General features: G+C 40.2%; 2 protein-coding genes across 7 annotated transcripts in view; one reads left to right on the plus strand and one right to left on the minus strand.

The window, feature by feature from the left end:
• STIL (STIL centriolar assembly protein) overlaps positions 1 to 24289 on the minus strand; it is a 143659-nt gene that overhangs the window by 48793 nt on the left and 70577 nt on the right. For 3 of the 6 annotated variants that reach the window (XM_079913263.1, XM_079913262.1, XM_079913259.1), the window contains exon 2: positions 3351 to 3437. In XM_079913263.1, the coding sequence (XP_079769389.1) occupies positions 3351 to 3394 (44 nt within the window). In that variant the 5' untranslated portion in view covers positions 3395 to 3437. Of the gene's footprint in view, positions 1 to 3350; positions 3438 to 5521; positions 6024 to 14326; positions 14466 to 15210; positions 15252 to 24289 lie in introns of those variants that run through there. The other 3 variants (XM_079913264.1, XM_079913260.1, XM_079913261.1) reach the window with 2 other exon arrangements.
• Positions 14007 to 24289, plus strand: part of CMPK1 (cytidine/uridine monophosphate kinase 1) — a 36524-nt gene continuing 26241 nt past the window's right edge. The window contains exon 1 of the mRNA XM_079913328.1: positions 14007 to 14509. Coding sequence (XP_079769454.1) covers positions 14339 to 14509 — 171 coding nt within the window. The 5' untranslated portion in view covers positions 14007 to 14338. The remainder of the gene's footprint in view (positions 14510 to 24289) is intronic.

Below are 24289 nucleotides of genomic sequence, written 5' to 3' on the forward strand. Positions count from 1 at the left end.
TTAAATCAAAGCACAATGAAAAACAGTAGAAATTTTACAAGAAACAGTTTAACTGTAAATGATAGGGTTTTCAGATTACTTTTGTAATTTTAGAATTGAAAAATATTTTTAAAAAGTAAAAAGGAAAGAAAAATCACTTGTAACTCTGCTATCAAGAGAATAAGCACTCAAAATTTAGGTATGACTTTCTGTCCTTTTTATCCTATCCATATATATATTTATATACACGTGAGTCTTTTTAAAAAGAACTGGGAATATCAATTCTATATAATCTTCTTTAAGTAACTGAAAAATGAATATAAACCATGTATTTACATTTAAATTTAAAATTAATATCCATCCTTCTGAACTGATTTCTAGATAACACTTAAAAAATCATGAAAAGCACAAAAACTTTTCAGGGTTTTCAAATTTGGTATCTTGGGCCCTATCACATGAGTTTTTTATGTTATTGTTCTGTGTTTTTTGGGGTTTTTTTTGGCAGTGCCACGTGGCATCAGGCACCAGGGATCGAACCTGTGCCCCCTGCAGTGTAAGCGTGGAGTCTCAACCACTGGATGGACAGGGAAGTCCCACACATAAATTTAATTAGTGAAGCATCAAAAGGACATCATTAATAAATCTCCACAAAGATCACGCAAGCAATGTAAAGCAAGATTTCAATGTTAAATCATATAGGATATCATCACAGAGTTTTTAATCACATGTAATTAAAGCAAGAAATCTCTGACAGTGAGCTACCTACAAAAGTGCATTTGCATGGTAGTAGATTATGAAATAGTTGAACTGAAAAAATATTTATCATATCATGCACTAAGAATATCTTGTTCTAGATCTTACTTTCATGTTTCATCTGATAAAACTTCTCAACTAAAATATTAGCCCCAGGGCCTTTCCTAATGGTCCAGTGGTTAAGAATCCACCTTCTGATGCAGGGGATGCAGGTTCGATCTCTGGGTTGGGGAACTAAGATCCCCCATGCCTCAGGGCAACTAAGCTCCAGTGCCCTCAACTAATGAGCACTCGGGCCACAACTAGAGAGAAGCCCATGCACTGCAGCGGAGGATCCCGCGTGCCGCAACTAAGACCCAGCACAGCCAAATAAATAAATAAAATTTTTTTTTTTTAAAAAAAGAAGTCAATTGCAGTAAAAAATATACATATATTAGCCCATTTACTGATCACCTACTATGTACCAGGCATCCTACTGGCCACTTTACATATACAATATTTCTCACTAAAACTGTTCCAGAAACACTTTATTGTCCACTTTATAGATAACAAACTGTAGCTTTTATAACTTGATACAGCAACTAAGTAGCAGAGCTGGAATTTGAATCTAAGTGTGGCTGATTTCAAAGCTTATACTAGTAGAAACTGAATGATGTAGTGCTTTATCCACCACATTCTTAGCTATTTGCTTTCAAATCTTTGTCTGATTTGAGCTCATAATATCTATAAGGATTTTTAATCTCCCTTTTTTGAAATGAGGACACAGTCTGAAATTAAGAAATTTGTTCAAGGTCACAAAGGTAGTAAGTGACCAACTGTCAAGTTATCTATACCTCTATATCTAATATATTTATTATTTACCAATTGGTGAGAGGCAGTATGATATAAGGGTTAAAAGCAAAGCCTGGAAATCAGCTGCTTAGGTCTGAAACCTGGCTTCAAAATTTGCTGGCTGTGTGACCTTGATCAAGTTATTTAATGTCTCCGTGCCTCAGTTTCCTCAGCTGTTAAAAAGAATAACATCAGTATCTCCTGGTAGAGTTATACTGAATATGAGTCAATTAATGTAAAATGCTTAGAAAAATTCCTGGCTTATTTTAAGTGCTCAATGTTAGCTATTTCTTTCTGCTCTAAGTAGTCCATTGTACCTTTAAAGCCCAACCTACACTACTTCAGGTTTACCTCCTTGCAGTACAGAGTAGAAATCATTTCAGGTTTAAATATTGGCTATACCATTTACCAACTATATAACTTTGGGTTAGTTCATCTCTCTATGCTAGTTTCCTCATTTAAAAAAAAAAGAGGGGGATAATAACAGTACCTACTCCTCATGGGTTTGTTGTGAGGATTAAATAAAAATAATGTATGCAAAGTGCTTAGCACAAGAGCAAGATGTCAATAAATGCCATTATTAGTCTTTTTTCTTAATCTAAGGTATACAGGTAGACTTCAGAGGCAAGAGAGACACAAATGCCCTGAAATTGGGTGCAAAATGTTGCATGTATGTATAAAAGTATTCTTCCTTATAGGGAATGAGATTCATGGCTATCAGATATTCAAAGGGGTCTGTAACCAAAAATAATTCAAAACTGCTGCCCTAAAGCCCACAGATTACTGAAAACCAGAGTTCAATAAATGAATTAAAAAACTAGAGTTGAATATACCAGGAATAATCAGTTTAAATCACACGAGTATATTAACTTCTCTAGAATGTAAGGAATGGATTTGACCCAATAATAAAATTAAAGAGAAGAACAGAGGTTGACAAATTTTCAAAGAATAAGAGGTAGCAACAGGACAGAACAGAAGGGCCAAAATTAAGTAAAAGGAATATGATAGCCTCTTTGGGTCATGCTTCCCATTGTCTTCATCAAGAACATCTGGCACAAAGAAAAATAATACAGAAAATAAAGGTAACTCATGGATGCAATTCTAGTTTAGAAGAAAAAAATTCACACGTCAGCATTAATTGTTCTTCTCTGGGGGAGAAAAGAACAATAAATGATCCAAAGAGCCAAATAACACAAGCCAATTTGCCTGGTCCTCACAGTAATGACAAACTGAGAAAATCAGGAGACAGCTGGCAAGCTCCTCCTTCCTATACCACTTGAGTGGGCAAAGGCTTAGGGACATGTAGGAAACTTGATACATCCAATGTGAAATTTTTCCCGTCAAGGAATTAGGGTTTAGAAGAAGGAACTCAACCACTTTCCCATTTGTCTAGGATGTAAATAAATATGTATGTGATCTTTAGCCTCAAAAGTTCAGGTACTATTTCATGAATAAAAAGACCCTCTGTGAAACTAAAATAAGGGAAGGAGGAAATAAGACTAATATTTACTGAGTGCCTACTATGTCCCAGATCCTTTAGTTTAGTAATCTTATTTAACCCTTCACAATTATCTTCTGTTAGAGATTACTGTCCCCAATTTACAGATGAGGAAACTGAGGCTTAGAGAAGTTAAATAACTTGAACACGGTCATCCACCTAATAAGAGGTAGAGCTGGGATATGGACCCAGATTTTCCTGGTTCTAAAGATTATTTTTTCCCTTCTATTCCAACCCAAGTTATATGAGCAGCTGTGAAAGAAAACATTTTGTAAAAATATTTCTATACCTGGTATTCATCTGGGTCCCTGTGAGAGGATACGTAGGCTCCATGATAGTTGGTGAATGATTTACTCAATTTCACATGCTCAGGATCCTAAAGAAGTAAAAAGAATATTACTAATGAGTGACAAAAACGAAAAACAAAAGGAAACACGATTTAACCACATATTAAGAAAATAACAGACAAAGTTAGGTTACTTAAGTGAAGTGTCTTCAACCATAATTAATAAGATAAAGTGCCTGTGGATTCTGATCATTTTCATACTTTACAGTATTCAGTATAATTAATGTTAATATTTATTCTAGGCAGCAAAACCCACCAATATATCTATTCATTAAAGAAAGTACAGATTCTGCCCCAAGATCCTTGTATGAATTTAGTGAGCTGGGTAGGGCAGTCGTAGTTTGGGCATGAGATTTTGACCAAAAGCCTCATAATATTCAGAAAACCACAAAGAAGCAAATAGGAACAATTTGGGCCAGATGTTTATTAGGTCTATAATAAAGTCAATGAATCTTCAATCTTGTGGAGATGGGAGGCAAATGCTGCATATCCACAAACTAACTTGTATCAGTGCCAAGTCAGTGGTGTTTATTTGGCTCCACATACCTTCTCTGGGTAATCTCATCCACTCTCAATTGTTTCCACACCTATCTGTATATACCAAACTTTCGGCTTCTGCCTCTCTTTTGAGTTTCAAGCCCATATTTCTAATTGCCCACTGGATATCTAAATCTAGATATTATCTAAGCAAAATACAAACCTCAAAGTCCTTTCTTTACAGTTCATTATTTGCTATGTCTTTTTATTAAATCTTAGAGTTAATCTTTAGGCCCTGTACATTCTACTTCAATTCTAGCAAAAATGAATTGTTTAAAGCAAGATAAGGAAGGAGAGAGTTATTCATGCTGGTGCAGAAGTCATTTAGAAGAATTTTTTAGTTAAAGTCAGAAGTTGGAAATATTTACAAGAACAAAATCCTATTGAAAGTGCCCTTGTAAGGTTGATAAAAAGTCCCTCTTAGAGGCATCTGGACGTCACACAGCTTCCAGGCAATGCATGTTTTAAACTCTAAAGTCCTTCTATGCTACTTGGTTGTCATGGATAACAATATTCAGATTGATAGTCGTAACTCTAGGAAGTAATAAAGTGCCGTTTTTCTTCATTAAACAAAAGAGTCTTAAAACTCCATATTTGTCTGCTCTTCCTTTATGCATTAGGGTAAAAAGATAATGTTGACCTACTTCTCATTATAAAAAAAACACACGAGACAGTTTATTCTGACAGTAACACACAAGCAATTAAAGCTAGTGAAACATAACACATATACCTAGCAAAACATATTCTCCCTGGATAACAGAAAGCATCAAGTCATCCTTACCTCTTCCTTCCTCCCTCTTCCCCGATGTAAATTCTGTCTTTCCATCTCTGCTACCTGAGTTCCTGACTTCATCAGCTCTCACCAGATTTACTGAAATGTCCCCACAGTGCTGCTAGAAGGGTTATTTCTATATAAATCTGATCAAGTTATTCTGCTTGAAGAGTTGATGGCTCTTCTTTATGTACAGAATAAAGGACCTTCAAAATCTGGCCCCATCCTATTATTCCAAACTTAACCCCTATTCACTCCTCCAACAACACAATCAAAGTGAACTACTTGCAGTTCCCGAGTATCTCTGCATGCAGGCTGTCCCCTTTACTTGGAAAGCTCTGGTAAACCCCCAGCATCCTTCACAATCCAATCCGAATGTCAACTCCTCTGTGAAACCATTTCCTAGGCACCATGGTGGTGTTACTACCGCCTGTGTTCACATACACAGCATTTTCACGCTTTGTTGTTTATACATTACTTCCAGTAGACCACGAACTTCAAACGTTAACTGATTCCCTACTATGTAGCTGTCCGAGCACACAGGGCTTTAGTCAAGAAATTTTCACAGTAAAAACTTTAAACGGCACGTTATCGATTCCAAACCACGTTCACACACCTATGTACAAACGATTCCCAAGGAATTCATGGTCCGCTTAATTTGTTTCTCCTACTAGCTTCCCTTCATTTCATTAGTCCAGGCTCCTGGAGGCCTGAACCCACCACTGGGCCCTGAGTGTTGCCCACCCTCCTTCCTCCCGTCCTGCTGCCGCTCCTCAGGGGAACCGAAGCACATATCCCCACTCACCTCAACCTCCGCCGAGTGGAGGTTTGTTTGTTGGGCCGGAACAGAGGTCGGCCCCAAGGAGCGCCTCCGCCGACGCCGCCCCGCCTCTGGGACGTTGAGGTCGCGGGAACCAGGGCGGCAAACAGAAACTCGCGAAACCGAAGTCCGCGCCGCGCCTGTTGACTGGTCAGAAGCCCAACCCGTCAGGGAGCAAGGGCGGTGCCGAAGGCGTCACTCACGGTCGCCGCGACACCCTGGCGCTCCAGCCAATCAGCGCCCCGCACTGGTCCCATACCGACCAATCCCAAGCTTCCGTGGAGAAAGGAGGGCGCCACCCGCCATCCAGGATTAGATTCCGGAGGATTTAAACACTTCAATTTCGTCAACGGTTAAGTTCCGGGGTGGGGCGGGATTTGCGCACGCGCAGTGAAAAGCCCAGCCTGGCGGATGAGAGGATGGCAGAGGAAACCGGAAGTGCTCGTTGCCCTGGTCCTCGCTCGGCGACTAGAAGCGTACCAAATCCCTTGATTGGACAAAAAGAGAGGGGAAGTTAGATTTCTTCCAGTTTCTTTCCTAAGAATCGTCCTTTCCTCTCAATAACATAAAAAAATTTTAGTTCCTTCCTGTTTGAGCAGAAAAGAACGTGACAAATTTATAAGTCATTTATACTTATCTCCACAACGAAAACTGGTATTATGTATGATGTATGGTATTGGTATTATATATAGTATTGGTATTATATATATAGCGTATGGTATTAGTATTAGTGTGATGATTTATAGTTATCTCCACAAGTATCGTTGGTAATTGAGCCTTCTCCATTATCGTATTTGACTGTCCTAACAGTCAACGTAGGTATTACTATCCCTATTCAACAAGGGATCACACAGCTAGTTATTGCAGAGTCCAGATTCGAAATGTCAAATGTCACGTTTCTCTAGACTTTTGTTAGTTTCTTGAGCAATGTGGGAGTGTGTTGAAGTCTGCGCTGCATTTGTAGCCTGTCTTGTTCTGAATATGCATCCACCCTTTTGACAGAGTGAAAACACCATCCTGAAAAATGTATCAAACGAGCCAAGAAATACATGCTCCATAGAGCGTCATTCTCTGCTTTCCTGGAAAAATTCCTAGAATCTAGGGCACACATTTTAAGAGAAATGCTGGTGAGTTCTTCAGCTCTGGTGTGAGAACAGGAAGAGGCTTAGCCAGTGATGCACGTCTGACAAAGTTGGCTGACCCAGTGGGGAACTCTGGAGCAAATATTGCCCATTGGAGGAGTCCCACATTAGGCAGAAATGACTAGAACCCTTGCTGTGCTCAGTCATTGCCTGGAGCTTCCCAAAAAGAGCAAGCACAAAATTAAGGCAGATCCAGAAGACCATAACAAGAGGCCGTCAGCTAAGTGTACTCTGCGCAGCTAATTGTCAAATTCTTTCTAGAGAGAGATACAGGTGGCACACTTAGATGGCTGCCATGCTTTACATTAAGTGCAAAGGCCCTGGGGTGAGAGTTTCCTGGCATCTTCAACGAAGAGCAGGAGGCCAGTATGTGCTGAGCAAAGTGGGTTAGAAGAATATCAGCAGCTGAAGAGGGAGGAGGTGTTGGTAGATCAAATAAGGCATTATAAGGACTTACCTGCACTCTTCAGTTAGACTGGAAGCCAATGGAAGATTTTAAATAGGAGAATGACAAGATCTGATTTTAGGTTTTAAAAGCATTACTATGGTTGCCACATAGAGAATAAACTGTAGGGAGCAAAGGCAGAAGCAAGGAGACCAGTTAGAAGGTTGCTGCAATAATGTAAGGGAGAGATTGATGGCTTGAACCGCAATGGAGGTGGTGAGAGGTTGCTGTATTCTGTGTATATTTTGAAGGTAAACTCAACAGAATTTGATTACAGAGTGAATTTAGGATGTAAAAGAAAAAAACTTTGTGTGGGCCCCTCATGATTTATGTTTTCTTTTAAGAACTACTTTAGGGCTTCCCTGGTGGCGCAGTGGTTGAGAGTCCGCCTGCCAATGCAGGGGACACGGGTTCGAGCCCTGGTCTGGGAAGATCCCACATGCCACGGAGCAACTAGGCCCGTGAGCCACAACTACTGAGCCTGCACGTCTGGAGCCTGTGCTCCGCAACAAGAGAGGCCACGATAGTGAGAGGCCCGTGCACCGCGATGAAGAGTGGCCTCCGCTTGCCACAACTAGAGAAAGCCCTGGCACAGAAACGAAGACCCAACACAGCCAAAAATAAATTAATTAATTAATTAATTAATTTAAAAAAAAAAAAGAACTACTTTAAAATATCTGAAAGAGAAATGTAAGACGAAATGAATTAGACAAAAAGGAAGGGGCAAGCATAACACACAACTCTCTACTCCTTAGGTGTAGGCTGGGCATATTGACAGCTTTCCAAGGTATACAGTATGTAAAGGAGTGGGGAAAAGAGTTACAGTAGAGAAACCTGACCATCAGTATTTCAGCCAGGTGATCAAGGCCAATAGTATGTATACTTGATATGCTGTGATGAAAATGGCACTTTACCTCTGTGGTCTTCCTTCCAATAATCTATAAATCCAGACTTATCCTGAGAAAAACATCAGACAAATTCCAACAGTGGGGAAACCTATTAAGTATCTGAACTGTACTTCTCAAAACTGTAAAGGTTATCAAAACAAGGAGAGTCTGAGAAACTAGCTAAGAGGAGCCTAAAGAGATAACTAAATGTAATGGGCTATCATGGAACAGAAAAATAAGACTGGGTTAAAAACTAAGAAAATGTAAATAAACTATGGATCTTAATAATAGTGACCAATATTGGACAGTTAATTGTAACAATGTACCATACTAAATATAAGATGTTAATAATAGGGGAAACTGGGTGGCGGTGGGGGGGTGGTATGAGGAGACTCTACTATATTCTCAATTTTCCTGTTAGTGTAAAACTGTTCTTAAAAATAAACTCTGTTTAAAAAAAAAGAAAGGAGGGGGCAAAAGGAGAGTTGAAGTATATGCTAATTTTTTGAACAACAGCAATAAAATAAGATAAATGCCTTCTTTTTTGCTTAATAATAACTCAAAAAGACTTCAATTAAACATTTTATTACCACTGGACTTCTAAGCAGGATATACGTTAAATGCTATGGATAGAGTAGATATTTTTTGAATTGAATGAAAAGTAATTACTGACTTCATTTTTGGATTGAAATGACTCAGCCTCATATTTAGGACAACGTGGAGGAGTCCAAAGGGCTTATTCCTTAGGTATTGAAAATTTTTTTTTGAAATATGGTATGATGTAACAAGCACTGGCTTTGGGCATCTGGCCCCAATTCTGCCATTTAAACTCTCTAAGATTGATTTTCCTCATTTGTATATTGTATATTATCATAAAAGAGTTAATTCATAATAAGTGTGAAAGTTAATTAAAAGGCTGCCCATATATTATTAGTCCAGGTATACTGACAACTGCCAGTGTTAATAAATGAGCAACACATTGCTGTACGTACATAGAGATTAAGGAAATTGATTTGTTAAATTAGAGAATAAGCTTAGTGAAATAAAATCTACAAATTTTCTACCAAGGATCTACTACACATTAAGCTTTGTGCTAGATGGCATGGGGAATTGGAAGGACATGACAAGCAAAGAACAAGGAAGGCACAATTTTATGGGGGGGGTAATAAGAGGTAATTATCCAAAGCAAATATGAGTTATTGTTAGATTACAGGCCAGTTTAAATAGACTGAATATATACTGTGCTATTCTTTGATCCTTGCTTATATATATTTATGTTATTTCAGGACACCATGGAATTGCTATGGCTATTGGCCCCTACAGAGAAAAGCTACCGGTATTATTTTTCAAATTTCTAAGCACTTTAATTTGCTTCACAGAGAACCATTTCCAGTATGTCATACTTTGTTTTTGTTTTTGTTTTGCGGTACGCGGGCCTCTCAGTATGTCATACTTTTAAAAAAATGTATGAATTTGTCGCATAAACAATGCTACAAAGAAAAAAATGTAAAGAGAAAAATTAATCCAAAATTCTACATTCTAACATATCAATTGTTTTCATTTTTCCTTATTCCCTTTCAGTCCCTGACCACGTGACATGCTCTTTATGATAAGACCTGGTAAATGTTCAGTGTTATAAACCCTGATGTGCCTGCTAATAGGCTAGTCGTGGGAATTAAAGAGCTATTGTTTTCACCAGGAACAGGGAAGTTGGAATCAGTTACCGGTTCTGCCCTTATTTACTAAATTTCTCCAAACACCCAACTTTCCCTTTCTGTATTTACACTTCTGAGCTAAGCTGGACTGCTGCTTTTTCAAAACAACTACAGCTTTGCTTTTAAGCAACATCATATTTTTAAGGGGGACTGTTAATCTGTTAATTTATGCACAATTCCTTGAGACTCAAACCTCTTGGGAGAGGTAATAATAATTTATTGTGTCAAGTCATGTGACTTATTTTACTTATTTTTTAGAGCTTGGATTGTTTGGAATAAAGACTAGAATGAGCAAATAACACACATCGGTAAATTCTCTGTAAGTATTGGCCACACTGATTTTTTTTACCATCATCCTGATTTTGCAGACAAAGACACTGTAGGCATAACCAAACTACCTAGGCTTGCAAAGTTAACAGGCAAAAACACTGTAAGACCTGCCAAAGACAATCTCCCTTCACTGGTCAGGCTGCCATTCTGCAGTATGGACTGAGCTTAGCCGACAGTCACTCCCAGGAGGGTAGGCATATTGTCTGTTGCCAGATTTGGCACATCAGCTTTTAAAAGACCATGTTTCTTTTAACCAATGCTCTCAGAATCTTTGATAAAAGCTCCTTTGATAAAGCATTACAGCAATAACCGTGCAAATCTGAATAACGTGAATCTTCATTTTAGAACCTCCATTAAGCATCAGGCTGTGTAATGGGCTAAGCATCCTTCCAGGAAATAGATCACAATATAACAGATGGCTGTGAAGTCCTGAATGCAAAGCATATGGCCTGCCACCCACCCACCTGTGCCACCCACATGCCCTATCTTTGCTCCATCACCCAGACTGATCCTAGAAACCAGTTCCTAGGTACACTCAAGAAAGGTATTTCTGGAATTACAAGGAAGTAGTTGCCAAAGACCATTGTAGATAGAACTTGAGTGGCAGCAACCAAGTTATATATTCTGAATCTTCCAAGAACTTTGGAGTTCCCTTAAGAGAGCAAATCACGTTGTAACAGTAGACATTGTTATGTTGTACAAAGAGTAATCAGACATAGTCTCTTCCTTCAAGGAGCTCTAAATCTAGTAGGGAGATACACAATACGCCACAGTGTTAGGCCAGAAGTAAACAAGGAACAGAGTAAGTGTGGTGGTGGTGGTAGTGGGTGTAGAAACAAAAGAGGGGCACCTAACCCAGTCTTGGGAATTTAGAGAGAGCTTCCCGGAAGAAGTAAAATCTGAGCTGAATCCTGAAAAATGAACAGCACATACCAGCAAACAGGTGTGGTCAAGAGTGGGAAAATGAAAGTATGGGAACAGATATCTAAAGGACAATTATGATAAACAGGACATAAATGGTGACAAGGCCCTACTTCTCAAGACCCTCAAGAGTTCACTAGGAACATAGCTATACTCTGGGAACAGTATGCATACACTGAATATATGCCCCGAAGACCTAACGTACTTGATAAATAAACTCATATGGGTAGGAGTGGGTTTTGAGGATAGCTCTTGTTATACATCTTTCTGAGATCAGTCTTCTCATCTGTAACAGAACTTACTTTGAAGGGATTTTGTGAGTGTGGAACTTCTTATCTCATAAAGGGTCAGTAATGTATAGAAAGAACGCATATTTTGAAGCTATACACGCTAAGTTTGAGTTTGACTTTGCTATCTACTGCCTCTGTGGCCTTGAACAAAGTACTTCCACTTCCTGGTTCTCTTTTTCAATCTGCAAAATGACAGTACTAACTTCATAGCATTACGAGCATTTTATAAGGCAAGGCTTGATGTTTAGCCAACAGACAACTGGTGAGATTGTGTTGGGGTTAAAAGCGAATTATTTCCATATGAGTTAGATATAGCTTCTCTCCTGAGAACTTTGAATGCCCTCTTCCCCTCTCCTGGGACACCTAGGACCTCCTTAAGACCCCACAATTAGAGGACTGATGCCTGGCACAGCAAATCCCCGCCCCAGAAATCTCTATAAATATTCTGATTGTACTGATTATTTAAAAGTTTGAATATCATCCAAAAACTAAGGAATATAAGTGAAATCCTTGGCACATAGTGGATATTCAATAGATATCAATCAAATTTATGTAATCTATGGATTCAATCTATGGATTTAGGTAGGAAATGGCCCTCTACCATTTACAGGTGACAGCCATTTACTCAATATATTCTTATTGAGACATTTTCTTATTGAGGGTCTGATTGTTTGCATCTAGGTGGAACTCATTGCTTCTCTGCCACCTCCAAGGAGTAGAAGCACTGATATAAGGCTAAGGCAAAATGAATTCTTTGGGGACAAATGAGGACCAAGGCACTAAGAGTTAGACCTTTCACTCTAGACAAGCAGAGGGGTTAAATGTTCGAGCATCAGAGTAGCACCGTGTCGTTTACGGATCCTAGCCTCCTTGGCTTGGCTCCATGGGACTGCCTGGTGTGGTAAACAAGTGTCTTGGAAAGACACTCCCATGTGTCTCCTCTCTCTACCCACAGCACTACTCAAACCGAACACTTCTGGTCACCAAATGTGTGTGACGTTTGGGCTGGGGGTGGTGTTCCCACGCCAAGCATTTCTTGTTGTTGTAATCCACTAAGGTTTGCTGTGTAAGAACAGATAACCAGAATAGGCCCAAAGAGCCAACAAATAATAAACTGTCCTTTTGGCCTAGTCTTGTTCTTCCTGGAAATAACTTCCTGGAAAACCCTTGGTGGATGTGGATATCTAGGTTTCACTTTTTTTTATATCTTTCTTCTTTAGTATTTTCCTCAGTTGCCTAGCATGGTTGGCAGGAGATGGGCAAGGTGGAGGATACTAAGAACTTAGCCTACTGTAGTCAAGTTCTCCAGGGAGTCAAAGAGAGAAAAGTCACTACATATTGCTCTAAGTATACAATGAAGTTTTGAACCCAGACTCATATGTGGAATCATTAGTACTGGTGGATTCTATCATGGGAGCCAGAAAGACTATCTTTTTGTTTCTCTCCTAACGCATGTGAAAAGGGCACAAGGCTTTCACTAAAAGCCAAAGAATAGCTTCCTAGGCCCTTTTCCACAGACCCCCATCCCCTTAACATCTTTCAAATCTGGCAATTATGCCATAAGATACAGAAAAGTCACTTAAGAGAACATGCACAATGGAAAAGAGGCACATTTGCTTCAATATGGCCTTTTTTTTGTACTCCTACTACCTCTTTATAACATGACCAGTCATTCTTACTTTCAGCTGACATGTCCTAGGTCCTCCTCCCTGGTAGGTGGAGGATTTGGAGCGTTCCTCTAAGCTTGGATTGGACTTCTAACACCAGGCATTCTGCTAGGCCAGGGGGCAGCAACTATAGCCTGTGGGCACCTGTTTTGGTATAGACTTACAAACTAACAATGTTTTTTGCATTTTTAAATGGGGGCTACCATATTAGACAGCATGGCCCCTATCTCCCATCCTAAATGAACTTTGCCTTGACCCTTATTCTCAGTATTGTTTTCATTTACTCATCTCCTACCCACTCCTTTTTCAATCGGGATTCAAATTAGATACAGTGTATGATTTGCTTTGGGCAGAACTGTAGAGTTCATAAGTTTCCCTGCTGCCAAATCCAATTTATCTGTACTCATTTGTTTTTAAGTGTTCACTACTACACCACCACAGTCCCACCCCAAACACTCTCTTTGCTGGAACACCACATTCTCCTGGTTTTCCTCTTAACCTTTCTGGCTCTGCCTTCTCAGGTTCCTCCTTCTCTCTCCAACTTTTAAAGGTCTGTTCGCTAAGACTCATTCCTTGGACTCCTTTTGTTCTCAAGGTTTTTCCCTAATGCAAGGGGCAGGGAAATGGAGTTATAGTTAAAAGGGCTTCCCGTTGCAATTAGAATATAATCCAAACTGCTTTCCTTAACCAAAGGGCCTGACTGATCTGCCGTCGGCCAAACTCTCCCACCTTTCATTCCCTCCTTCGTTTCACACAACTCTGATCTCACTGGCCTTTCAATTGCTCTAACAGTTGAAAGTTTTAGGCTTTTTGCACTCGCCTTTTCTCTTTTTGTGGGACACTCTATCCCAGTCTTTGCCTAGTTTTGCTCTTTGCTATCCTTATGCCTTGGCTTCTATGTCACCTCTTCAGAGGTCTGACTACCTTACCCAAATTACATTCATCTCTTGTTATTCCTCCTTTTGGTTCCTTCAAAGCCGATATTGCTATTTGCATTTATTTATTCGTGTGTTGACTTGTTCAGGTCGGCTGCCTGGCCCCTGGAATTTAAACTTGCGAGCAGCGACAATGGGCTTTGCTCTCCCGTGGGTCACATCCCTTACGCCAGCACAGGCCCGACACCAGGAGGCTCAGGATAAAAGACCCGCGGACCGAAAGAATCAATGAGCCAGCAGAGGGGCGGGGAGGACGCGAGCGCGGCCCCGCGTGGGGGACGTAGGGGCGCGGCTAACGAGAGAGCAGCGGAAGCCCGCCCCTTCCGGCCGCGGCGCGGACGCCTCGGCAGCCACGGCGGCTGGACCGCGGCTGGCGCCGGCTCGGCCCGCCCCCTTTTCCGTGCCCCGCTCCCGCTCCAACGCCTGCCCGGCCGCTGTCAGCTGCATCAGCGTCCTACCGACCACGGTGCATGCTTCGCCGCTGCGGCCGCCGGCTGCTGTACGTCCTAGGCCTTAGCTTCCCGCTGCTGACCGGCCGGCCGCTTTTCCTCTGCCCGCACCGCCTCATGAGGCCGCAGGTCGTGTTCGTCCTCGGCGGTCCCGGCGCCGGCAAGGGGACCCAGTGCGCCCGCATCGTCGAGGTGAGGCCCGGGCAGCCGGCGGCTCCCTGTGCTTGACCGGACGCCGGGCCGGCCAGTCCCGCAGCGCGCGTCTGTCCGCGCCTCCCCCACGCGCCCCACCCCACCCACCCCCCACCGCCCCGGAGCCGCGGACTACGGGTCCCGACGACCGGCGCACCGTCGGCGTGGCGGTGTTTCGGGGGTCCGCCGGCGCGCGGCATGTCGGAACTGGTAGTCCACGTCCGCCCGCCTCGGGGGGACCCAGAAAGGAGGGGGACCGTTTGGGATTGCTTTGTTCCTGCGCCCCTCTTTCCTTACATTTTGGGGACCAAGTTCGTCTCGAGAGTGGGCTGGGAGAGGTATCCCGGGAGGGTCCGCTTCCGGGGCCCCCAGCGCGCAGAGGTCAGTGTGTCGCTGGTTGTGGGGCGGCCGGAGGTGGCAGCAGCGTCGATTTGGGTTAGAGGCTGGGTGAGCTCACCGCTGCCTGAAGGGGAGACCGGTTTTTCCACCACGCCCATTCCTGCAGGCCCTCTAAACTCTGAACCGTCTACTAATTAGTCTTTATCCTAGAAAGGAGACCCGGGCGACAGGGCGTTACCTTTAGGTGTTCTGAACCCGTACAAGTCAGTACCAGCCCTGAGGCTCAGCCCGGGTTGGTGTGGTTGGAAAAAGCCGTGGAGTATGAGATCAAACTTCAACCTCTGGCCCGGCTGCCAACTTACCCTGAGTCGATGGCCAAGTCACTTCCTCTCTCCGAGTCTCGGTTGCCCCCACTAGAACAGTAGAGGCTGTGCACACAGATTTAAACTCAGTATGAAATGCCTCCCAAGTCTAAAATGGTGTTACTTTTTTTTTCCCCCAAAGCGTGGTAAGGTTAATGCTTCAATTCCGTTAACAATTTTCGAACAGATACGTGGTTAGCTGCAGTGTGGGTGAAAGGCTTATTGGAGAATCTGGGGAATGTTTGGGAGAGAAGGAAAACAGAAGATATCTAGAAACAGAAGAGCAGACCAGTAGTGCTGTAAAACACCAAAGAATCCTTGTGAAACTCGGTGACCAGCAAAAGTTTTGACCCAGAACTTCTAAAATAGTTACCTCCTCTTTTCCAGGATATGGCTTTTATTAGCTTTGGGATTTTACTCCTCACCCACTCCTGTCCTATATTTTATTCTCTAAAGAGCATCCAGAAAAAGTTGGATGGTAAAATCTTCATTATGTGTTTTACAGCTGTATTTATAATTGTTGATCATTTGTAAGACTATAAGTGGAGCTAATTCAACCAAAAGATACATAAATATTTTTCTCCTTATTTTTGTTCGTTCTTTTCACTTTTTAAAAGACATGACAATTGGATGGTTTCAGGTTTTTGTTGTATATATGAAACCTCTTACATGTAAATAGCATAGTAAGGGAAGGAGAAAAGACTTTATTTTTGTTTGTTTTTTATTTTTATTGAAGTATAGTTGATTTCCAATGTTGTATCAGTTTCAGGTGTACAGCAAAGTGAATAAGTTATACATATACATATATCCACTCTATTTTAGATTCTTTTCCCATATAGGCCATCACAGAGTATTGAGTAAAGTTCCTTGTACTATACAGTAGGTCCCTATTAGTTATCTGTTCTATACACAGTAGTGTGTAAATGTCAATCCCAATATCCCAATTTATCCCTCCCCCTCCCTTCCCCCCCCCGCCCCGTAACCATAAGCTTGTTTTCTACATCTGTGACTCTGTTTCTGTTTTACAGATAAGTCCATTTGTACCATTTTATAGATTCCACATGTAAGAGATATATGATACTTGTCTTTCTCTGTCTGACTTTCTTCACTCATGATGACAATCTCTGGGTCCATCCATGTTGCCACAAATGGCATTATTTCGTTCTTTGTTATGGCTGAGTAATATTCCGTTGTATATATAAACCACATCTTCTTTATCCATTCTTCTGTGAAGGACATTTAGGTTGCTCCCATGTCCTGGCTATTGTAAATAGCACTGCAGTGAACATTGGGGTGCATGTATCTTTTTGAATCATGGTTATCTCTAGATACATGCCCGGGAGTGGGATTGCTAGCTCACATGGTAGCTCTGTTTTTAGTTTTTTAAGGAACCTTCATACTGTTCTCCATAGTTGCTATACCAATTTACATTCCCACCAACAGTGTGGGAGGGTTCCCTTTTCTCCATACCTTCTCCAGCCTTTATCGTTTGTGGATTTTTTTTTTGTGGTACGCGGGCCTCTCACTGTTGTGGCCTCTCCCGTTGCAGAGCACAGGCTCTGGACACGCAGGCTCAGCGGCCATGGCTCACGGGCCCAGCTGCTCCGCGGCATGTGGGATCTTCCCGGACCGGGGCACGAACCCGTGGCAGGTGGACTCTCAACCACTGCGCCACTAGGGAAGCCCTGTTTGTGGATTTTTTGATGATGGCCATTCTGATGTGTGTGAGGTGGTACCTCACTGTAGTTTTATTTTGCATTTTTCTAATAATTAGCAATGATGTAATGATGCTTTTTAGCCATCTGTATGTCTTCTTCGGAGAAATGTCTATTTAGATCATCCGCCCATTTTTTGATTGGGTTGTTTGTTTTTTTAATATTGAGCTGCAGGAGCTGTTTGTATATTTTGGAGATGAATCTGTTGTCGGTCACTAATATTTCCTCCCATTCTGAGGGGGAAAAGACTTTACTAGAGTCAAACAGATATGGATTCAAACCCTAACTGTTCCATTTACTATCTCTTTAGTCCCAGAGAAGTTGTTGTTTTACCTTGGGTTCCTCTGTAAGAAGGAAGAAATAACACCTGTCTGGTATGGTATTTATGAATATGAAATGAGGTAAAATATCTGGCATGCATGGATGCAAATAATTTTTTCCTCTGTTTTAGAGTTCCTGTTCTTAATTTATGAGGTTGGTTGTTTTTACTTTGAAGTGCACTGTAGTTTTACTTTTTAAAAATTGGTTTATGGGGCTTCCCTGGTGGTGCAGTGGTTGGGGGTCTGCCTGCCGATGCAGGGGACACGGGTTCGTGCCCCAGTCCGGGAGGATCCCACATGCCGCAGAGCGGCTGGGCCCGTGAGCCGTGGCTGCTGGGCCTGCGCGTCCGGAGCCTGTGCTCCGCAATGGGAGAGGCTGCAACAGTGAGAGGCCCGTGTACTGCAAAAAAAAAAAAAAAAAAAAAAAAAAAATTGGTTTATGACTGATGTATTGGAATGTATTTAAATATTTTGTTTTTGAATCATAATGTGACTTTTAAGTGTTCACACCCAAACTGATAATACCCATATTACTCCAATGGGTTAAAAATAATCTCCACATTCTGTAATTAGTATTTATTCTTTACTCTGTTTGATAATGGTGGATAATATTTTAAACCTGTTAATTAAGAATTATAAGGTTTCCATGATGAGATATGTTCTATAATGTATTATCTTATTCTTTAAGATTTCAACACTTATATGAGCTTAAATTCAACTGTTTTCTTACAATTCCAAATAGCTTATAATTCAGCAGTTGCTGTCTTCTAGTGGATTAAACAATGGAATGTCTATGGTCAGTTAAGTCAGAGGATTTTTTGTTTTGTTTCTTTTGTGAGTCTCTTGCATTTTTACTCAGTGTTTTATTATACGGGCAAATGTAAGCTGAATCCCAAACGATTGTAATTTTTGGAGCTAATTTTTTTCTGTAGGGGAAAGTTATATAAATCAAGGTTAAATTCCCCAACTATCATGCCATTACTAATTTAGCTAACAGGGTACCTGAAATGTGGCTGAAACAGAATTGTTTCTTTGGGAAGATTACATTAATTTCCAACTCAGGCCACCAGAAGTACATCTTTGGACCCTTGCTACAGAACCTGAGAATATCTGGCCCTCTAATATCCTGGGACATTGCAGTTATGGTTGAGGGTGTCACCACAGGGAAGCTGTTGCTTGTTTTTTTTTTTTTTTTCCTGCTGTGAATTCTACCTGTACTACTTGCTCTCCCAGACCTTGAGGAAGAAAAGGCAAATCTGATGCAGCATCTTCTGAAAGTGTTGTGAACTGGAAAGGAAAGGTTTGAGGGAGGCTTTGAGATTGAATTTTGCCCATTTAGTTGAACTGATCTTTTTCAGTTTTGTTTTATTTTCTAACTAATTTTTAAGTCTGTCTTCTCACACTCAAATTTGTTTTTGAAAATTAGCCATTTTCTAAAGCAGTGCAATCAGGAGTCAAGTGCTCAGAGTGGAGTTATTATTGTGGAATAACTTGTGACTAAAAAATCATGATGGAAGATACTGTGTCATTTTTGAATTTTTTTAATTAAGCTTTATTTGTATTGTTTTGGCCCAAGAAAAATTATAGTGCCATAACCTAAACTTGTCTGAAAATAACAACCACAGTTTTGCATGTGTTAGCTGGGATATTTAAACCTACTCTCTTTTAAAGATGGTGAACATTCTCCTTAAATGAACAATTATGCTAAAGTTTATATCCATGCCAAATTGCTTTCGGTAGCACCCCAGAAGCATTTTTATCATCTTGTGTTTTAACTTCCTCCAGGACCTGTATGGATAACTTAGACATTGTACCCTACCTGCTATGCTTAGAAAGTTTTGGGTGATACTGACTTTAAGTATGTAGAAAACAGAAATTTGATTTTATTTATCTTTTGTCTCTAGTGTTGAACATTGTGCCTGACATATAGGTGCTTAATAAGTATTCTTTGAATGAATATATAGCACACCAGTTTGTCCTAAAGATGTAAAAAAATTTAAAATTCGGTCTCCAGGGGGCGCCCAAGGAGCAGTTAGTACTCCCAATTTCAGGACCAGAAGCATTTGAATGAAACCTCTGTCTTACTCTGATTTCTCATGTAACACTTCAGTTTACTCTCAGTGAATAAATGGTATAGTTGTAAAAATCTGATGAGCATTCTAAAACTTTTAAGCTCCTGGTTACAAATCCCTAAAGCAGACTACCACTCATTAAAGAAACGAGATAGGAAGATCCACTGGACATTAAGCTTGCTTCAGAACAGGCCTTTCTCCTTTTGGTGGGATGGGCTGGAGTAAGAGATAGGTTTTTTGGGCTTTTTTGTTTTTTTTAAAGGAAAGTTTAAATTATCTGTAAAAGAGAGTCCACAGAATCCTCGACTCTCCTGAAGCACCACCCTTTCATTAAGGTAATGGTAATGTGGGATTTTTGTTGTTGTTGTTGTTAAGAATTTGGAGGAGGGGAGAATATGTTCAGGTTATTTACTATTCTTACTTTTGAAAACTTCATTTTTTTCTTTCCATTTTAAGTTACAGTAGTAATACATATTTGTTGGTGACCTCTAACCCTGAGTTGGTGACCTCTCACCAGTATTTACTGTCTGGTATTAACTCTTTCTCAATATTTTTACAAATAAAAGTGCATATAGTTACCTTTTTAACCTCCAAATGGGACTATTCTGTTTTTTTTTTACTGAATGTATCATGGCCCTCTCAGGCCTCTACACATAGACTTAACTTATTTTTATTAGTAGCTGCAGAATAGTCCATAATATGGATGTTACCATAGCATAGTTGTACCATTCCCCCCATTGATGGACACTCAGGGTAGATTTCAGGAAATTATTCTGCTATTGCAAACAGTGCTTCAGTAAATTTCCTTGTAAATATAATATTGCATATGGATGCTTTTATTTTTGCAAGCAAAATTCCTAAAAGTGGGATTGCTAAGTCAGAAGATAAGTGCATTTTTAATTTTAATTGATAATTGTTTGATTACTTTTCAAAAACATTATACTTACATTTCTATCATCAGTTGTATGCTTTTTTTTTATTAGCACTGGATGATTATCAATCATTTTAATTTTTTCAAATCTGTTAATCTCCTCTTCAAAGTTTTTCTGAGTAAATTACTCATTTTTTCCAAGAAGTCCATTAAGGTGAACGGCATAATTAGACTTAAAAAAAAATTTCCCTTTACTTGTCATTTATTCAGAAAACATTCTTTGAGAGCTAGGCACTGTGATAGTTGCTAAGGTGAATAAGACACAGACCCTACTGTCAAAAGTTTACAGTGAGCTGTGAGATATAGAAGTTAAACAGTGACTGTGACAGGACAGAGTGATAAGTCCTATGACAGAAATATACACACAGACCATTTAGATAAGGGACATTTAAGTTACAGCTCAGTGGGTCAGGGAAGGCTTCCTCAGGGGCAGTGATATGTATGAGCTGAATTTAGAAGGACAGTAGGAAAGAAGCAGCCAGGAGATGTGGGGGAGTGGAGAACACTTAAAGCAGAGTTACCCTTGCATAGGGTAGTTGGAGGTTTCAATTCTGAGAAAAGGCTAAGGAGAGTAAATGGACGCAAGTGAGATTGACCCAGAAAACACTTCCTAAGTGCAAACTATTTGCTCTGTGTTGGGGGATACTGCCTTCTAGAGGGTCTCAATTTAGAGTAGAGATAAGACACATACTTAATAGAATTTCATGAGAAAAGATATGAAAGATTTTTGCAAATATTAAAGTTTAACATTAAATTGTTTTAAAATTGTTTATCAGGAGTTCCCTGGTGGCCTAGTGGTTAGGATTCTGGGCTTTCACTGCCATGGCCTGGGTTCAATCCCTGGTCAGGGAACTGAGATCCCTCAAGCTGTGCAACGTGGCCAAAACAAAACAAAACAAAACTGTTTATCTTTTAGATTTGCCTCCCTAACTAGATTGTAATGTCTTCAAGGATGGGGACCCTGTCTTTTGCTCCTGTTCATTCTACTGCATGGTGTTTGAGGTGCCTACTTATCCTTAAGATCTTAGCTTAATTCAGAGATTCCCAAACATTCTCAGTTCATGGTCCCCTTAGTGTGTCAGTATTTTTTTTCACAAACACCTTAGTCCAAAATAAGTATCTAACAGTTGTATTTATTGAGTAACTGGATCCAAACAATACTTAATAAGTATTTTCTAACAACTTAGTAGCTGTTTGAAGAAACAGTACATATACATTAAGAGAAGAAGTAGCAACTTTATTTCATTCTTATGTAACCACAATCACTTCTAATTGGATGTAAATGCCTGTTGGCACTGCCCAGTTTCTCATACCTTGGAATCAGGTTAGACGCTTCCATACTCATTTTATTTTCCACATTAATTTTCACGTAGTACTTATTTTTATCACAGCAACTGCCCACCAAAAAGTCAGCATCACAAAGATGTGTCTTCGAAAAGAATGTGCATGATCTAAAGTTGAAATTGTGAACTACCCTGAGCTGATAGTTCACATGGTATCTAATAGCTGATAGTTCACATGATATCTAACAGTGTTGCTCTGTTTCCCTTAAAAATGTAAACCCAGGGCACTCTTGTGAATTCGCTGCAGTGCTCCAGGGTACTTTGGCATTCAGTTTGGGAACCATGAGCTAAAAATGATTTCCTCAGTGAAACTGGCCCTCACATTTTTAGACTAGGTCAGATTTCTCTATTATGTGATCTCAAAGCACTTCAAAACATCTGTCAGTTTGTTATTCTTTTGTCCTTTCAGTTTTTAATTCTGTTGTCCTTTATAACATTTATGTTTGTAGTTCACGTTTAATTTCATGGTTATTGGATTGTCTCCCTCATTACACCATAAGCTCCATAAGGATGAGAACCTTAGATTTCTAAATTTACTCTTATATCTTCAGTGTCTAGTACAATGTCTGGCATAAATTGATGCTGAATAAACATTTGGTAAGTAGATTTTGAAGCCAGTCATACCTGGATTTCTGCCATTTAGTGAGTTATTTAAATTTTTGGCTCTTTGGTTTTCTCCCCTGAAAATTTGGGATATTAATCTACTTTACAGGGTGATTATGAGGACTAGCCAAGAGAATCCATGTAATAAAATGTCTGGCACAGTGCCTACTTTGTGTTTGCCACTTCATATATGTTAGCATCTCTCTCCTTGCCTATTCTGTGCTTATCTATAAATAGTCAATGAAAGAAATATCTTGAGCAGCGTCAGTAGCTACACTTCGGCGGTCATTCTTAGTCAGTAGACTGAAGAAAAATTGATTTGCAAGGATATGAACAAATGTCAAAGTGTCATACCAGTGTATTGTCTACTAGGCAGTATGTAGAGTTCAGACTCCGGAGTTAGACTGTCTGGGTTTGAATCTTATCGTAACACCTACTATGTGTGAGATCTTAGCAAAGGTTTAGTTTCTCTATGCCTCAATTTTCTCATCTGTAAAATGGGAACAATAATATATAGTATCTAACTCAGAGGGGTGTTGTGAGGACTAAATGAGCTAATGTATGTAAAGTACTTAGAGCAGTGCCTGGCATGTGATAATTCCTATATAAATGTTAACTATTATTTTTATTATCATCATCATCATCGTACTTTTTCTGTGTTAGTTTTGCCTGCCCTTTTGACTTGCTTAAGAATTTTTTCCTTCCTGATTTATTCCTTTGTACTTTGGAAGCTGTACAATCTGTTTTTAGTGGTTACCCTAGAAATTTTAAGCACACATATTATTTAACTTAAGTCTAATATTAATATTTTTACTCTCCCCCAAACAATACAAATACCTTAGGACACAACTCTATTTTCTGTCCTATTCTTTTTTTTAGGATTTTAATTCTATATTGACATTTTTTTTAATCCCCGCAAATGACCTGTTAATGTTTTATAACAAATGTTTGTTTAGAATAACTTACATACATACCATTTTCTTTACTAACCATTTATTTTTGCACCTCAGATCTTCCTTCTGAGATCATTTTCTTTCTTGAAGTATATCCTTCAGAAGGTTCTTTAATCAGTATGGGCTTGTGGTTAGGAAATTTTGCTGTACTCTTTACATGGTAGGTTCTTTTTTCCTAGTTCAAGCACCTAGGGTATCATCCTTGAGAGGTCCTGACTTTATGTGGAGCTCATTGATCTGACCTCCAATCCTATTTAGGTCTCAGTCTTTGTCTCCTTTCCCCTCTCTGTGGCTGATTAAATCCTGGGCTCTAGCCACCTGTGATTTGGGGATGGGGAAAGTCCCCAGGGCAGCCATAGCTCCAGCACTCTCTCGCTCTTCTGGATTTGTGCTTTCTTGATTTATCTGAATTTGAGTTACTCCTTTAATTTTTGGCCAGCTCAGTCATACATTAAAAAATAATAATAAAATTATATATTAATAAATATACAAATATTAGAGATTATGTATATGTATCCAACTACATGAGTGTGCTGTGCTGGGAGGGGTTCCTCTCTTTTTTTTTAGTAAGTTTTATTTATTTATTTATTTATGGCTCTGTTGGGTCTTCGGCACGAAGGCTTTCTCCAGTTGCGGCAAGCAGGAGCTGCTCTTCATTGTGTTATGTGGGCTTCTCATTTCGGTGGTTTCTCTTGTTGCGGAGCACGGGCTCTAGGCTCACAGGCTTCAGTAGTTGTGGCACACAGGCTCAGTAGTTGTGGCTCGCAGGCTCTAGAGTGCAGGCTCAGTAGTTGTGGCGCACGGGCTTAGTTGCTCCATGGCATGTGGGATCTTACTGGACCAGGGCTCGAACCCGTGTCCCTGCATTGGCAGGGGAATTCTTAACCACTGCACCACCAGGGAAGTCCTGGGAGGAGTTTCTCTGAATGAATGTATATTTTCCACCCCCATCAAAATTAGACACCTCTACCTAGGTCTGCCCTAGCTCAGAACACCTCTTCAATGTCAGTTCTTCCCCTTATCCTTACTCCCATTGAAATCTACTTGATTTACATCCTTTGGATTAAAGTTTTAGTGATGGTAATCGATTAAACACCTAGTTAAGATGCTAATAGGAGAGGACTGTAGTCACGTGAGACCTC

The sequence above is a fragment of the Stenella coeruleoalba genome (genome assembly GCF_951394435.1).
Source record: "Stenella coeruleoalba genome assembly, chromosome: 1".
NCBI classification, from domain to species: domain Eukaryota; kingdom Metazoa; phylum Chordata; class Mammalia; order Artiodactyla; family Delphinidae; genus Stenella; species Stenella coeruleoalba.